The 18,880-nt window shown below is 34.6% G+C and overlaps 1 protein-coding gene across 1 annotated transcript in view; it reads left to right on the top strand.

Moving 5' to 3' along the window:
* LOC129806301 (protein O-mannosyl-transferase TMTC2) overlaps positions 1–18,225 on the top strand; it is a 203,710-nt gene extending 185,485 nt beyond the window's left edge. Inside the window, exons 8-11 of the mRNA XM_055854773.1 lie at positions 9,796–9,936; positions 10,159–10,243; positions 12,682–12,839; positions 15,576–18,225. Coding sequence (XP_055710748.1) covers positions 9,796–9,936; positions 10,159–10,243; positions 12,682–12,839; positions 15,576–15,752 — 561 coding nt within the window. The 3' untranslated portion in view covers positions 15,753–18,225. The remainder of the gene's footprint in view (positions 1–9,795; positions 9,937–10,158; positions 10,244–12,681; positions 12,840–15,575) is intronic.
* The last annotated feature ends 655 nt before the right edge of the window (positions 18,226–18,880 follow it).

Raw genomic sequence — 18,880 nt, 5'->3', positions numbered from 1 at the left:
AGGGGGTCCATTTAGTCCATTTTCTGGAGGTTCTTTAGCTCCCTGCCATCCAAAATTGTTCTGAAAAACACATTCAATGTTTGTGCGACAAAAAGGCTTTTTCGGAAATGATCATCCCATCCACCACAAAACTATTTAAGGGTATCTTCGAAGGAGAAAAAAAAGTGTAAAGTACACTTTACTTTATTAATTTTCATGATGTTCATTCACTGAAAGTGCTAAGAATGTTATTATTAGTTCATTTCTCACAAATTAAATTATTTGCTACTCAGTGTCTTTTTGCTTTTTTTAAGAATTTAGTTCAGTCGATTCCTTGTCGTAGGGATGGCCTATCCTAACCGTAAAGGGTTGATCAATAAGATTTGTTTCTATATTTTATGATTGAAATATTAGAGTTCTATGTTCAATATCTTTCAAACAAGACAGATTACCTTTGTTTTTGAAGAAAAGCATTATTGGGGATTAATTTGGTGAATGGTCAAAGAAACCTAATAACACTGTAAATTGCCTCAAATTCCTTGGTTATCCATTGTTCAAGTTATTTGGAGGTATAAATGAGGAAGTGGCTGGGAAGAAACTTGAGAATTTTCACTATACTGTCTGACTTTTCACGAGTTTCCACCTCAGAAACCACAGAGAAGCATTCTTATTGACTGCAGGATGATGGGGATGTGAGAAGGGGTAGAAAACGAAATCAAGACGAGGGTGATTTTGAGCTCTTCTTAGTAAAATGACACCCTTAATACCGTCATGGGTCGCTTATTTATATAATAATTGATCGTTAATTTTAATTGGTTGTGAATTTTGAATGGCATCCACATCCGTTGAGTCACGGCTTGGAAGATTCAACACTTTTCACAGCCTGACACAACGCACCGGGGGAGGAAAAGCCCACAAAATTTCATTGCTTCCATTTTGCGTCCGTAAAACAGCGCGTAGTTAGAGAGAAAATAAATAGAGGGTGGATTTTTCAACGGTATAGGGAGCTATATAATGTCTAAGGATTCAATAATTAAGTGGATGGTAGTAAATGTTGAAGCCTTTTTGCCATTCCTTATAAGTCTTTTGGATGCGCAGCATCAAAATGAAACCATGAAGAAAGAGATGAGAAATTAAATTTTAAATGACTTCTGTCACATCTGCGGTCCATTGCCGCAAAATCTCATCATTTACCGCCTATATTTTCCAGGTGACTTTCCTCACACCAATTGCCTAGCCCACAAAAGATATGGAGCTTCTTCACTGAAATCACAGCTTTTCACTGGGAAATTGTGTCCCAACCCATTTTGCTTACAATGTTGCCTTTTGTTGATGCAAGCAATACCAATTTTGGTCTTTGTCGTATAATTATACCCACTCAGCAAAATACAGTACGTAACTTGACACGTAACTCAGTAGAGGAAAGTGCGTTACCTTCGGACGACTCAAGCTACGATCAATTCATTTTTTCAATATGTTTGTAATGAATTTGACACGTTATAATATTCATTTCAATAGAGAGAAAAGAATAGTGGGTCAAATCAATTAAGAGAATAAAGCGTGTCCACGATAAAATTGTTCCAAATGATTTGATATTTTTACACTGAGAATGAGAGAAATCCGAAAAAGTTAACATAACATTCCGGAAATGTTAAATTTACCCTGCAGTATTGATTCAAAATCGGTGTAAATATTATCCTTTTTAGGTGTATTAGGGGTTAAAGGTACCTTTTTCATGTTAATTTTACTCCTAATAAGGTGTAAAATTAACATTAAAAAATGTTGATATATTTTTATACCTAAATAGTGTTAAAATTCTGAGGAAAAAATTTTAATCTCACCCTCTTTTTTTCTCAGTATGACAGATGTCATAAAAATATGTTCATTTGGTGAAACACTCATCAAATTTCTATTCATTTTTCACTGAGATACGAAATAATAATGGAAAAGAGAAGGGAACTGATCGTATACACGTATCTAAAAAATCCTGGAAACAATTACGCGGACCTTGGAAAACTCACAAATACCTCACGCCAGATCGTCCGGAAGGCGATTCTTCGATTCCTCGACAGTAAAATCACTGCCCAGAAACCTGGATGTGGAAAAAATCAGGGTATTGGAGATTGAGATTTGGAGAAAAAGGTTATCATGCGCTACAAGAACAATCCTTCGACATCTGTGAGGGATAGGGCTAAAAAACTTCAATGTTCTCCCAGTCTTGTGCACCAATTCAAACAGAGGAATGGACTGAAGACTTTTAAGGCCCAAGCAGCCCCTCATCAGAAGGATGCACAAAGTCAGTCAGCTAAAACATGAGCTCGAAGGCTGCACGATAAGCTTATGTCTGGCTTTAGTGGGTGCATCTTGATGGATGATGAAACATACGTAAAGGAGACTTCTAACAATTACCAGGACAGCAATATTACACCGCAAAGTCTCGCACAGGATGTAAGTAAAAATACAGGTACAAAAATTATGAAAAGTTTCAAAAAAATATACGGTTTTGATGGCGATCTGCTCATTTGGACGTCAGAGCAAGGCGTTCTTCATGCAGGGCAACATGAACTCGTCAATTTACATCACGGAGTGCCTCCAAAAACGCTTGTTGCCTCTGTACAGATGCCATGACATACCCCAGATTTTCTGGCCAGATTTGTCATCGTGTCATTACTTAAAAGCAACAAAAGAATGGTACGAGGAGAACGACGTTTTTATGTACCCAAGGAGATGTATCCGGCAAACACTCAAAATCTCCGTCCAATTTAAACATATTGGGCTATTGTCAAATACAATCTGAAGAAGAAGGTTAAACGCGTCGAGAACATCGAGAACTTCAAGAAAAAATGGAATGAAACAACCAAGAATCGCGGTAATGATCTTGTACAGACCTTGATGGGAAGACTCAAGAAGAAGATTCGAGTACTTGAATAAAAAAGCTAATATATCTAATAAATCTACAATGAATTAAAGTTTCAAAAAATATTTTTCCTTTTTTTTAGTATTATGTAGACTTCATTTTTAAAGCATTATTCTTAGGATCAATTTTATCGTGGACACGCTTTATTCACACAACTGGAGTTTTGTTTTTAATTTGACTAGGGTTTTTGTATAAGATTATCACACACGATAAAATAGAGACTTCCCAAGAAGCAAAATAGCTGTCTTATAGAACCAAGTATTAGACAAATCTTTTAGTGCACTTTTAAAAGACTTAAAGTGAAAATTTTCTGTGGAAATTCCTATAGCAGCTCTTGAGATCCTTAAGAGTGCGCCACTTGACTTATAGTAATCTCAGTGATGGAAGCAAGAGCGTTATAAGTAAATAAAAAGGTTTTTGGTTGTATAGTGTCTTACTTAGGGAATTCTACAAGACTATTTTAAGAAAAAATGCTGCTTGGGTTCTTCCGAACTCTAAAAATGTAAAATATTAAAATGTACCATACTTAAATCCCTTAAATCATATAATTAGTACTTCAATTCAAGGTAATTTTAATTGCGTAAAATTTACCTTCTCCTTACTTAAAATTTCCTAATTTGACAAAAAATGCTACTCGGGTATAGTAAAAGAGTGACGGAATTTGAATTTAATTTAACCGCTGAGAAAATGCCTTGAGAGATTTTCATTGCTCATATCGTTATTTTGTATTTTACCCCACCATCATTGTCATTTTCCAACTCTACTTACTTGAGCCACGTACTCGGGGTGGTAGTATAGCGATTTCATCCTCAGTATACTATATTTCACATAATACCATGCCATTATTTTACATTCCCTTGCCCCCACCGCAACTCCCTACAGCCCCCTGAGCCATACTGGAACGCGACTAGATGGAGGATATGAAAATTATTATGATATTGTATGCTTCATTATTATTAAGTACAATCTATATGGCAAGAAATAAAAATAATACGACCAGAGGAGACAATGATGAATCCCAAAATAGGGATCTGTGTACTTAACAACAAGAGCTCCATTCAAGCTTCCCTCGGCTTATTTCCCAACCATGCTAAATGAAGGACTTATTCATTGCATGGAACTTACCAAAAGAGAAAAAAAAATTCATTGAGCTTTTTTCTACACAGCGCAATGTTTTGAAAGTTGAGTGGAAAGAATTTCATCTATTGAGAGAATTTCAGAGAAGGATTTCAAATACACCCAAAATAGAGTCTCTCTTCAGTGGACTTGTGGACCAAATTCTCCAATGTTCAAACTCCAAAAGAATTTTATTCAAGACTGAATAAAAAAGTACCATCAATCCGTGAATTTTTCTATAGCATTGAATGTAACTCCTCAATGCTTAGTTGAAAGAATTTTTGATGTTTTGATTTGAGGCTGAATCACATTGATCGTTAAGTCTTTACCATCAGTGCCAGACGTAGGTTCATTGTTCTAAATCTTAAAGTCATTTTGATGGAATTTTGAAAATTTAAAGCTGAAAAAAATCTATCGGTTACCAGTGATGTCTTTCAAATGCGCTCTGCCCCCTACAAAATCATGATTTTAGGTTATTTGCAATAACGGTTTCGGGGAATTTTTCATTTTTGAATATGTAAACTAGTGTAAAAGGTTTAATTCTCAACCGATGCAATCAAAATTGGATTGATTTGAAGGGTCTTGAAATTGCAATGCGACTGCAGCTGTTTCAACCGGGATATTAACAGATAAAGTTCTGATGTGATTATTTTTTTACTTAGAGACCAAACGGTAAGAGATACCGGCTTCTAGTCCTCCATGACCTCTTCATAACTACACAATCCTTAGAATCTCTTTATGCGAAGTTGAATAAAATTATAATTAATTATTGTTATTAATCGTTGTTTCTCCATTCCTCTCCATTTTGAATTTTTCCAATAATGATTTCAAGGAATTTTTCATTTTTTAATATGCAGATCAGTGTAAAAGGTTTATTTCTAAACCGTTGTAATCAAAATTGGATTTACTTAAAATGTCTTGACATTATAAACTTGATTGCATCGGTATTAACCTGAATATTAACAGATAAAGTTCCGATATAATAGTTTTTTTTTACCTAGAGACGAAACGGTAAGAGATATCGACAGCTAGTCTGCGATGACCCCTTCATAAACAGGCATTCTCTATAGCCCTTCTTTGTACTATTCCTTCCATCCCTCTCTATTCCTTCCAAAAATATCCTTTTTTATATTTAAAATATGAACAACAATTTTTTTTATTTTTTGATTTATTAATCACTCTTTAGAGTTCATTTATGAACCGATTTTTTCTATAATGGATTTATTTGAAAGGTCTTGAAATTTTAGACACCATTACATAATTTCCAACTTTCAACGAGTTATTATTAAGTAAAGTATTCAAGAAGCATTTTTTAAGAGGCTTTAAAAGAGTTTCTACAGGAATTTCATCACAAAATTCTCATTTTATGAACCTTTTAAAGGTGTATTAAAAGACTTGTCAAACTTGATTCTATAACGCAGATATTTTGCTACTTGGGTACCGGTTAATTGATTTATTGCGTAAAATTTACCTCTTTATAAATTAGAGACCAAACGGTATGAGATATTGACTTTCAGTCTTGAGCAGCACCCCCAAAAGTAAATATTCTCAGTAGAAGATATTTTCCATCTAAGTCAATGATTAACTGGTTTACGCACAAAGTTGACGAGTTTCGAGCACTATGCGAATTTTCCTTAGTCATTGTTGTTGGTTTTTTTTTGTTAGTTGTTGCGTCGCAATATAAATTTTTCCATCGGCATTCCTGATATTGTGTTGATTTTTTTTATTTAATTCCACTATCAATCTTTCCATTTTGACAGCAATATTTACAGCAACATTTCAAAAAAGCAGTCACACGTTTTTTTTGGCCTTTGTAGAGGGTTCCGGGGAAAAAAAAAGAAAATTCGATTATTAAGATCGATTGGAAACTTCTCCAGACACGATTTCCACTCAATCAATCATTTTATTTCATGGGTGGTAGACAACATGGAAAAATCATTTGACTTTGAAATATATCACTGTGATGATACAGGTTATAAAAGACGGCCTGTCAGGTCACTCATAGTAGATAATTTGCTAATCAATCTGTTTGGGGTTTAGTTTTCAATTTTCTCCCTTTCGAGCCTCCGAGGACATTAATAATTAATCAAACCACTATGTATCCAATTTGTTAAATTGCAAAGGTTGTGTGCAATTTCATGATTACAATGGAGACGTAAAGACTAGATAGGGTTTTTGGGGGAGTATTCACTAAATTAAAATCAAAACTGGAAACAGCGATGATCTTTTTGGGGCTGCATTTGAATTTTTCTTTTTTTTTTAGTTCTGGAGAAAAGCTCTGTGGAAGTCTATCCTTAGGGTAAATTCTGACGTGAAACAACTTTCGATGAAAGCTTTCAATAATAAACGGATTGACAAAAAAAAACACATTCTTCTAGAAAATTCCTTGTAGTCAATAAAAATTCCTTGTATGAAACAATGTGTTTTTTGAAGAAAGCTACATAAATTCCAAACAACAGCTGAATTTTATATCGATAGCTGAGACAAACACCATCAAAGCTCGTAGTTTACGTAAAATAAAGAGTTATAAGATTCATTTTATCATATTTCTGTGATCGTTTGGTATGTGTCTCGGCTTATTGTTTCTATTTTTAGTCATCAGTATTAAAGGACTTTTAAACTGTAAGAAAGTAGACTACTTTTATTCACAATACACTAAAGACTTAGTATAAGTCATCGTATTTTCCGTAATTTCACTCGCGTACCTTTTCTTTAATCCCATTTTTCTTTTACCCAAGACACTCTTTCTTAATAAAACTTTAGCTGTAACTAGTTCCACAATGCAATGGTAAATACAGCAATATTTTGATGATAAAAATATTGTCATCGCAAACACATAATATAAAAACTCGAAATATTTTTTATCGAAAAAACCACGTTCACATTTTCACAGTAAGCTAAGACACACACCAATGAAACCAATTAATTATTCTCTTACAAATAAAACGACAAGCCTGCTCGCAATGGAAGACAGATAATTTGAGAGCAAAGTGCTCATAAAACCAAATTGATTTGAAAGACAAATAAAAAAATCACAGAAATAATGAAAATTAGAGAAAATCGTTTATTTTCGTATTTTGTAGGTTTGTGTCTCGGCTAACTTAGATTCCAAAAATTGTTGAAAATTGTGGTTTATGAGTTTTATGACCTTTTTGAGCGGTCCATATCCGGACCGAAAGCTCTGGGCAAGGCAGAAAATTTGTTTTTCTTCCTGAGGTGAAACAAAATTTCAATTTGCGATTACCGGAGGTGTTCTCATAGAGTCCTATCGTGCCAGCTCATCATCCAACATAAACCGATTCATAACCGATAAGTATTTTTCAACAGAAAGTCAATTGAATGACTCCTAAAGTATTTTGGGAAATGTTTTGAGTGATTTATTAATCGATTCAAATCGGTTGTGAACCGGTAATGTACCGATTATGAACCAATAAGCAACTTTTGTCCGATTTTGTGGGATCTTTTGAGTGATTTGTGAATGAGTTCAAATCGATTGAGAACTTGTAAACGGTAAATGATGCAAATGTACTTTTGAGGTTTAGCATTTAAGTTGCATCTAAGTTCGAGCGTTTCACAAAGCTTTAAACGCCTTGCCACCCCTTTATGCTGTTGTCGTTTTAACTTTTTTTTATAAAACTAGGCGACAGTAACCATACGAAGGATTCTAATGACACTAAAGTAATTTTAAATAAAGAAAAATTTTATTATCACTGTAAATATGATATTTGGTCTTTATGCCTTGAAGCACTCTTAACTGTCAGAGACTTTAATCATTTAATTAATTAGTATAAAGGAAGAGCTAATTATAATCGTTATTTAAGTATTAGACTTTGTGAGATAATATTCATTATAGTCTTGACATTATATTTCTATTATCCAATGAATTATAATTCTGTCGCTCAAGGAAGAATACAACATATAATTAGGAAAATACATATACGACAGGATTCCTTTGCCATGAGCGTCTCAATTATATTTATAAAAAATTATTTATCTTACTCACAAAGCTAACAGTTGGCAAAAAAAAGGGGAAGTATGGAATAGAATCAAACCTACGATATGGTAATTTTTATTGCAATAATTACCCCAGGATGACGTTGTAGATTACTCCCCACTTCGAAAGTACGACGTAATAACGCCTAAATATTACACTGGTAAAATAAAAGGGTCAAATTGACCCTTTTCAAAAGGACGGATCGTATTTGACCCTTTGAAAGGTTCACTTTTGTATCTCTTGAAATTTAGTATGCACATTTATCACGAATAATCATGTTTTATTGTAAACTTATTACTGATATCATATTTCTCTCATCTGAGCGAACACCAAAGATCACTTTTTCATTGTTTTTTTATTCGTTTATTCCGGAATTAAATAGATGTCAAAACCGTGACCCTTTCGAAGGTTACCTGGTGACCCTTTCAAAGAGTCAAATATGATCCATCCTTTGGAAAAGGGTCAATTTGACCCTTTTATTTTTACCAGTGTACTATGACAAAACGGTAGAAATAACATCACGCAAACCTCAATTTGCTGCTTGGGCGTAAATGAAGTAATTCGAGGTTTGTGTCTCGGATTTCTTAATTTTTAAATAAAATTTCAATGTATGCGTATCACGCTTCCCTTTTGTCCCCATATCGATGTGCAGCAGGTTATAAGACCAAAATTAATACACAAAAATGTATAGGATATTAGCTGAGCCAAAAAAAATCCAGAACTTATCCAAGATTTCTAATTGAGCTGAGACACTACCCAAGAAGCAATTTCTTCTTAATATAGTCTTGTAGGATTCCTTAAGTAAGACACTATAGAACCAAAATCTTTTTATTTGTTTATAATGCTCTTGCTTCCATCACTGAGATTACTATAAGTCAAGTGGCGTACTCTTAAGGATCTTAAGAGCTTCTATAGGAATTTCAAAAGAAAATTCTCACTTTAAGTCTTTTAAAAGTGCACTAAAAGACTTGTTTAATACTTGGTTGTATAAGGCAGCTATTTTGCTTCTTGGGTAACCATTACAGCTAAACGTTTTCATGAATAATAATGTTTTTTTTTAAGACTGTGAAGACGCTTGATTTTCTCACTTAATTAACTTTTCAGACTAAAAGGTATTTGAATTTTAAAACGTTTATGTATGGAATTTTTCTTTACTGCTTAGGTTTGTGTCTCGGCTTATCGTTTCCTTCTCGCAACGGTTCATGTATTTTGCCCCAAGTCTTAAAGAATCAATGTTCTTTTTATGTGAAGATATACGACTTTGTGTCAGGATTAGTTAGCTCTTGTTACACTCCTTTCAATAATTCACGAGTACCAGCAAATCTCATTACGTGTAAAACGGCAGAAAGAAGAATTTTCTTGGGATTGAACTTATTCAACTGTAATCTTCAAAATCAGCTTAATTTCTGATGAAACATGTTTGATGTTCCTGGAGCTTAAGAGGAAAACACCTCATAAAAAATTCTCTTTGCATTTTCCCAAACGACTCTGCAGTATGTGGAGAGTCCCGATGGGAGTCCTGATGGGGATATCCTGGGTGTGGGTGACGGTAAAAAAAAACAGAGGCTGTGTCGAAAGTGCAAAACTGTGCGTATATAGCGTCTGTTGCTATTTTTATGGACACCGGGAGCTTTTGCAGATTTTCTGGGACATTTCACCTGTTTGAGGGGCTTTGAAGCCTCATGCAAAATGTATAGTAGGGATCGTTTCCACTAGGGATTTCCACCCAATATCGGAGCCCAGGGAAAATAATCAACTAATCGGAAAATGTGTTTGGTCTTAATTCCAGAGCATTTATCATCGGCTGGGTGACACTCTTGGGCGACTCCATCAGTGGACTGAGGCAGAACGTTTCCATCGTGCTGCCCTCGAAGCTCAACCAGACCATGTGGCTGCTCACTTATCGTATGGCACAATGTTGGCTCGCAATGTAAGGGGGAAAAAAAGCTCCTCTCAAATTATGTGTTATTATTTGATTCAGTGCCAGAAACACCTCATAAATTCCACATGCTTCTCACAAAAGTCTGGCAGTCATTCAAGCCAAAAGCAAGAGAAATGTGGAAGGAATCGTGAGTTTTCCTTTTATTGCTAATTTTCTTTTCTCTTCCTCTCTCCCTCTCTCTTTTTATAACGTCGTCCTACCCATATTCAGACAAGTAGAGCTTCTGAGGCAGAACAGTGGTTCAAAAGAGCACTCAAACTTGCACCAACAGATTCTAGTGTCTATCATCATTATGGTGAGTATCTCAAAATCAATGCCAAATATCTCAATTATCTCGGGCTTCAGCATAGAAATCTCCCTATATCCTTCTTTGAGCGATTAGTTTACCAAGAAAGTTTAATTTGAAGAGACGAAACTACAAAGCATATCCCCATAGCCAAACGATCCGCAAGGTTGGACTTCAGCGGAAAATTCCATGGAGATTCCAATCCAAAACCAGTGATAAGTCTGATGAGGTTCTTATTTTTTACAAATTGGTAAAAAAGCGTAAAATAAGGACATAAATGGACTCTAAACAGACCCTACAGACATGCTAAAGTACTCATCAAAATCGGTTAATAATAATCAAGATATTTGAGGTTATGTATTGCTGCGATTTCATGTGCAATTTTCAGTAGGAAAGCGATTCTTCGCTTTAAGGTTATAATTCTTGCGAGTAACACTTACACAATTACAAGTATAAGAGAATGTAATATTACACTCTTGAGTTTTGGAGTTAGTAAGGAGTTTCAGTAGAGTTCGGAGATCTGCCCTGCTTTGTCCCTTTGGGCGATTTCTGAAAAATCGGTTTATCCAGAGGTGATCCTGTGTATCATCCTTGGACCTTATTCCCGGGATACTTATTTTTGGCATCTAAACACCTGTTCCTTATTCCAGGTATCTGAATTGTTCCTTATTCCCGGAGTCCTTATTCCCGGTATCTAAAGCGTTCCTTATTAGTGAAATCCTTATTCCCAGCATATAAACCCCTCGGGTTCCTTATTTCCGGTATCTAAAGTGCTCCTTATTAGCAGGCTCCTTATTCCCGGCATCTAAATCCTTCGGGTCCCTTATCCCTGATATCTAAAGCGTTCCTTATTCCCGAATTCTTTATTACTGGTATCTAAAGTGTTCCTTATTAGCGGGATCCTTATTCCCAGCACCTAAACCCGTCGGGTTTGTTATTCCCGGTATCTAAAGCGTTCCTTATTCCCAGAATCCTTATTCTCGGTATCTAAAGTGTTCCTTACTCCCAGGATCCTTATTTCTGGAATCCTTATTCCCGGGTTCCTTATTGCTAGTATCTCAATCGTTCCTTGTTCCCGGTTTCCTTATTCCCGATATCTAAAGTGGCACAGCCTAGAAACTAGTAATTAGTTTTTTCAGCTTAAATATTGGTTTCGCGAAGATAAATATTTTAAAGCCGTAACATTTTAAAGTATCTTTCGTTTGCATTCCAAATCATCAAATTCAGTCAGAGATTTTCAGTTAAAATGAAAATTTGTAAGTTGTGATATTATTTGAACGAGAAAATAAAGAAGTTATGGGAAAGTAGGGCAGCTTTGGAATGGGACATATTTTCTCTAACTTTTTTAATTGGAATTAAACCTTATCATGATGTATTTTAACTTCACAAAATGACTTATGGAGCTAAATACTGTCATCGTAAGGATCAGTTTCAATTAAAAATAAGGGAAAAACATACAATTTCAAAGCTGCCCCAATTCAAAAATGTCTCACTTTCCCCTCTGTATCATTTTAATTTTTTACTGATCGAACACTTACCAAAATCTGATTTTCTTCTGATTGTATTGAATTATTTGTTGATCAATTTTATTTTTTTTTTTTCCTTACTAAATTTGCTAATCTTCTAACTAATATGTACAGCCCCACTATTGTACTAATATTTGTACAGGGACATGAATCAGAAATATATTATTATTATTATTATTATTAAAAATGTTTTTCTCCGTTTTTGAACTGCTAAAATTAAAAAAGTCTCAAAGGATGGTTGGCATAGGGGTAACTGGGGCAGTAGTAAACATGGGGAAATTATATGAATTTATAGATACTTGTCCTCGTAGATACAAGAATCCATGTCCACGAAGAAGTGGCCGAAATGAGTCCAAATAGCGTTAAAAAAAACATCAGCGTCTACAACTACCCCAGTGTTTACTACTGTCCCAGGTTACTCTAAGCTTTTAATTAATTTTTAGAAAAACATCTTGTGAATCGTATACACCAAATGACATTCCAATATTGCTGTCATCTATCGATTAGCACCAAATAAACATGATACCTTGTAAGAATTTGCTGAAGGGGTGAGGTCAATAATATTTTGCAAATTGCAAAATGGAATCAACGACTTTCTTTTAAGCAGCCAAAGTACTTATACGGACAAAAAGGCTTACTTTACCGTACTTTAAGACAAGTCCATGGAATTCGTGCAAAATTCCCCTGGAATGCTAATGGAATTTTGCGCACCATTTGGCTATGGGGCTTATGGGATTAAAGGGAGAAGATCTGTTTATTAAAATCCTCATATATATGCCCTATCAAAGTCATAGCAACGTCCTCCACTTTCACAAGTTGCATGCCACATCCCATCTCGGCTTTCTATGCTACTTTCCATGCAAATGAGTTACACAAAGTGAGAATTTTCTTTTGCATCAATATCATTCTCTTGCCTTGCAGCTGAATTCCTCAATGCGATGTCGCGTCATGAGGAAGCCTGCGAGATGAGAATACGAGCAGCTGAATTATCACCCAATGACTACACCCTGGTAGTGACGGCGGCAACAGCCCTTCGTCTCCTTGATCGAAAGGTTGAAGCCGAAAAGTGGTATCGACAGGTGAGTTTTGAAACAATTCCATTTCAAAATCATCATCCTTTCACTTGACTTTGATTTTGGATTTACTGTTGGACTAAAATGAATGGAAGTTGAGATGAATTGCTCATGACTGGCTCTGACATTACTACTTTACCCGACTGACTGAAATGAAGCTTGATATATCACAAAATGGAAACACTCAAATTCATTCAGGAGAACTTGTTAGCTAATTACTTTGTCTTTTTTTATTTTGCGAAAACTGGAAAACACTGTTTTGGAAGCTTGCCAAATTACCTAAAAGTGAATAGTAATCAGCCAATTTTTTCTGAATTGCTTCACCAATTTGTAAGCAAATCAAATAGTAATAGGCGAGATTCTCTTATTGCCGTATTAGTTCTTAATTAAAAGCTTTTCCCACTCGAAAATAATACCCGAATTGCAAAAACTTTCCAAAACAGATCGATAGCGCTATAGAACCCATGAATATAGGGTAAGATGGGGTAATTTGGAATCATGTCTAATTTGGAACTTTGAAATTTTCTAACAATTTCAGCTGGCAAAAGGAAAAAAAAAAATAACCAAGAAGTTCTCTTGAACGCAAAGTCTTCTTCGTGGTTTTCTTTTTCTCTTTGACCATCTCAAACTGTTAGAAAATCTCAAAATTCCAAAATAGACCTGATTCCGAATTACTCCATCTCACCCTATGCGTTTTTATATTAAATTATTTATGACAAATATTTATTGGTATTTATATAAAAAAAATATTTCTTTTCAATGCACATGACAAAACATTAATTTTCGCATTAAATCAATTCATTTAAAATCTTTAAACTTTAGGGTAAGGGACGGATGTGGAAATTCCCAAAACATTATTTCGGTGATCATCTGATGAGAAAATTCAGCCTTTAATAAAAAAAACTTTTAATACTAAAGGTATCAGTGCGAAGGTTATACAGGGCACTAAAAGTTCCGGGATTAAGAGATTCGAAGATTGGTTTCGAAAGCCAGAGAAAAAAACACTAATGGCTCCGTTCAGGAATAACTTTTCGAAGTGACAAAGCCAATCGAAAGCCAAGCCAAACCTATTTGAAAATCTATCGGAAGCCTAAAGTGCAAGTTCACGTACTCGCCGCTTTAGCGGTGATTATTCGGACATTTCGAATTTCGGATTCTTTACACTAACTGTTGAAAATGTCAACGACAATGTGTAAACGTTTGCAGCAAAAGGTGAATTTTTGTATAGTTTTGTGGAATTTCAGGATGACAGAAAGTTTGAATTGCAATTTAATTAAAATAAATATTCTATTCATGAACTTGCTCATTTTTGTGTAACTAGTTGGTTTAAACCGTTAATTTCGAACCTTTAACTCCGAATTCCGAACCATAAATAGATAATTAATTTTATTTAAATTTCTTATTTGATGTTACAAGTGTATGACTTCTGTCAAAAGTTTTGAGGAAGGTTTTCAGGCTTTGCACACAGTCTGGCTTCGAACACACTCTGGCTTCGAACACTTTGTATTTTTTCATATTCCTTTAATGAATCTAACTTAATAAATTAAGGAAATGAATGACATATTCATAAAAGGAATAGGGAAAATATGATGTGTACGAAGCCAGAGTCCTCTCATTCAGTAATAATCTTCCCGATTTGAGAGCTGTTATATACTTTACAAAACGTCCTTTAGATCTCTTACAAAAACTTGTAACGTTATGAGCCTCGGTGTATTTATTTTTCCCGCATTAAATTTAAATTGACAGAGGATGACACTCGACTCGAAAAACTTCGAGGACACATAAACCCGAGTGAGTTCGACAACCTAACAAAAATTAGAAGAATAAGAAGAAGAAGAACTTCGAAATTCGAACAGAAAACATTACAGCCACCTCGCAAGAAAAATGGGAAATATACCTCTCGTTCAGTATAACCTTCCCGATTTGAGAGCTCTTTCCGGTTGATTTTTTTTGCATCGATTCGAAAATACATCGGACAGAACGTACCTAAAAAGCCGTTGGAAGTTCGAACGTTTAAAGTTTCATCCGGGTCCAGAAAGTCGAACTGGAAGATCGAACTGTCATCCTGAAATAGTACAAAAACTTACTTTTAGCAGAAAAAGTTTAGGTACAAACATGTTGACATTATCGACGATTGAAGTGTCCAGAATACGAAAATTCGAAATAACAGAACAGTCAGCGCTAAAGCGGCGAATACGTGAACCTGCACTTTAAGGTTCCGATAGATTTTCGAATAGGCTTGCGACTTGGCTTTCGTGTGGCTTTATATCTTCGAAAGGTTATTACTGAACAGAGCCAGTGAGTGCGAAGCCTGAAAGCCTTCCCCTACTTCGTATGCAACAGTTGAATTTTTTATCTTCAACTATTTAGTTTTTCCTCAAAGAAAATGAAAAGAAGATAATTTTTAAAGCGGTTCTCCGTAAAATAAACTTGTGGCAAAATTCATAACCCTGATACTTTGAATGAGGTTTTTTTACAGCCATTGCGCTAAAGTACTTCATCTCATTACCCCTATCTTAATATTTATTTTCAATTATGCTTTAATTGAAAATATAATATCGCAAGCTACTTAAGAGACTGTGGAAAAGTAGTAGTAAAGCCGCATGACGACTTCAAGATGATGCATTGTGAAACTGAACAACTGCATTTGTGCAATCTTGTGCTTAAATCATCCGTGGCTCCTCTTTAAATCATGAGCACAAAATTGGTACGGAAACTGCAGAGAAATGTTTCATATTGCAGGCTGTGGCTCTTAGACCCGATGACGCACGTTCCCATACAAATTTGGGTGCGATTCTCCATCTCCTGGGGCGTCCTCAGCAGGCAACTGCCAGCTACAGAGAAGCTTTGCGTCTTCAACCAGGAGATCCCACAACTTTGGGCAACTTGGCGAAGTTGGGTGTTGTTGAGGTAGCGTGAAATTTCACCCCACGGAAAGCGTCATTTTTCTTCCATGGAAAACACATCCCCCTTCCTTACCCCTAATACAAACTTCCCCTTCTGAGTACCTTCCGTTTTTCCTCAAAATTCCGAGACTGTGCAGATATTATTCCACAAAAGTCTTTCAACTATCCCTCAAAAAGAGTCTCCCAAACATTTTGGGTTCGTGTTCTTCCTGAATAATTATTAAATTGTAAATAAGTCGAGACAAGACGGTATGCTATAAAAGGAAATGATATCAAAAAAAAAAATGAAATTGACCACATTGAACAATAATTCAATATTACAACAATCACGTGTAAAAAAGATATTAATTTATTCAAATGAAGTGTAAAAAAAAAGAAATCTTCCAAAACAATGAAGAAAAATTCAACAAAGATTATTATTCAATCAGAAAAGAAATTGTGTAAAAAGAGGTGAAATGTATAGAGAATCATTTACTCTTGCAAATAAGACATATATTTGTGTATTTTTATATCATTAGTGAGCAACAGAAAACACTATATATTAGTGAACAAATTATATAGGAATGATAGAGAGATTCAGATTAAAGTGAATTTAAAAAGAAAAGATCAATTTATAGGTTAAATACAATATTTTGGGAATAACTACAGAAGAGCATAACCCGAAAACGTTTTGTAAAAACCAACTTAAAGAATAGGTAATTTTTACGCCATTGAAATTAACAAGAGGAAAAATTACCCTGTACTTTTTTTGTTAGGAAGTTATATTATAGTCACTGAATAAGCCCCGCCCATAAATAAAAATACCACGCCCATTTCAATTTATGGATACCTGTAAATAATTTTATTGTTCATCTGCAAAATTACAAGAACTACCATCAATGCAATCGTAGGTGTTCTTGGAGAAATTGTATTTCCAACTATAAAATAGGCCACGCCCACTAAAAAAAAACATAGAGAGTGAGAATAGTGCAATTTTTCCTAGGTTTTTCTCAAAAAGTTTTGCAATATTCACTACTTTAAACAAACTTACGGGATAAGAAATTAAAATCAAGAGTCTTTATGAAGCAAAAATATGCACCAATTGGGCGTGACTTCCAAGAGGGTGTGTCAGAGCCACTTCAATAATCTTCAGCTAGCTTTACTTCTGGATCTCGTACAGAATATAGAACTTCTCCGTTAAAAACCCTCATTCGAAATAGTCAATGTGAACATAAACACTTTTTCTTAAGAGTGTTACCACTTTAAGCCCCTCCCATTCGATACTACATCCAACAAAATTCAAATAAGAGGGCAGCATGAAGTAAATAATATATAAGGTTTCCTTAAGGTCCTAATTCAAAATTATACAAAGTCTTCAAGACATTTCGCAGTGCTTTGCTGGATTTATGAATTCATGTTATCTTCCCTGTGGTCGTAAGTTCAATGATAATGGTTACGAAAAATTAGTAGGGACCATCCTGCCCCAAAATCGTACCAATATAAAAAGGATTAAGCCTATATGTTTTTATTTAAAATAAGTTAAAAAAAAATAATAGAAAATTTATAATACTTTAAGTGTTTCTCTAAAAGACACACTAAAGACGTGGCTGAAATCCTTATTTTTAGGAATTTTAAGCCCCGCCCACAGCAAGATCTTTTATTGCATTGCGAGATATTCTATAAAGAGAAACGTAATTGTAAAAATTTAACTAATACTTTAAGTTGCACTGTGAAATTCATACAAAGTGCATAACTAAGTGCTTTAGCGTTACGGCTCTTTAAGCTCCATCCACAGCTGAATTTTTATTTATGTCTGTTTCTGTTTCTGATTGTTATTTATCATAGATAAAAGAAAAAAATAAACAACAGATGTTTTTGGGTTTCTCTTGGAAGTTTTACAAGGGGCGTGGCTTAATTCCTTGGGCCTGCGGATCTTTAAACTCCACCCACAGCTTAATTTTTAAGCATGTCTTCTCCTATTTGCGTCATATTCTAGTATTAAACAATGGCAATTAATTCCTATTTGTCAAAATTTCCAGAAAGAGGCGTGGCGTAAATTTATTTATGGGCGGAACCTATTCAGAATCTACTATATCACCTCCTTGCAAAATTAGTGTACTTTTTTAATAAAAAATTATGCTTTTCTGTGGTAGTTCTATATTTTCCTCTGTAAAATTATAAAAAAATATTACATAGGAATTTAAAAGGTACATAAAGTTTATTGAGTTGTGTAAATATACTTGAATTGCAGAGAAATTGAATAAAAAAAAGAAAAAAATATTTAGTAGATAGGATACTAATAACAAGAAAAGCTCTATTAAGAGATATTCTTAAAGAAAACAGAACACAGATTACACAGAGACACAAATCAACATTCTTCCTTAAGAATTATTAAAGAGGAGAAAACTATAGAGAGGTGGATTGAAGACTAAAAGAATCAATTTTAAAGATCGAGATAAAGAGATGTATTATAAAAAAAAATAAAACTATGAGACAAAGGATTAAAATTCTTGTTTTAATTGAGACAATAAATTAGAAAATTACTTGGAATCAAGGGGAGGATAATAAGGTAAGACGAGATGTACATCACGCCTAATTGGAAGTCCTGATGATTTCTTGGGAAATAATAAGCTTATCTCTATTTTTAAATAAATATTAAAAGCATTTGCATTCAAAAAGTACTAGAATTGCGGGAATTGTGGAAGGTACATCTAAGTTATGGAAGTTCTGTGAATGGTGTACAGGTTTTCAAAGATAATCCTGGCTTTGTGTGCTATCCTGTTTGGAAGATTCACCGACTTCTTGCAAAGTTTGGATGGAAACTCAACAAATTTTCCCTTATTGAACTTCTTCCATTCATCCCAATGTACTTTTGGTTCACATTACCAAGAGCAAGATGGAGAGAGAGACCAGAGTTGATGATAAAGAGTGAGAGAATCAGAAAAGTGATTAAATCACATTTTAATTATTTCCGGAGTTGAAGGAACTTGCTCATCTTGAGAAACTCCACACACATTCAATTAGGTTTTGGCCTCCTTGTCGATTGCTCGAGGAATTATTAAAGAGTCATCGTGACTTTTTCTCCTCCATCCTCTTCTGCCATCCTTGCTCATTTCGTGTTTGCAAATCCACGCAGGGACAGTGGGAAAATCTCATTCTCTC

This window comes from Phlebotomus papatasi, chromosome 3 (assembly GCF_024763615.1).
Source record: "Phlebotomus papatasi isolate M1 chromosome 3, Ppap_2.1, whole genome shotgun sequence".
In the NCBI taxonomy this organism is placed as follows: Eukaryota; Metazoa; Arthropoda; class Insecta; order Diptera; family Psychodidae; genus Phlebotomus; species Phlebotomus papatasi.
This window is presented reverse-complemented; position numbering and strand designations above follow the sequence as displayed.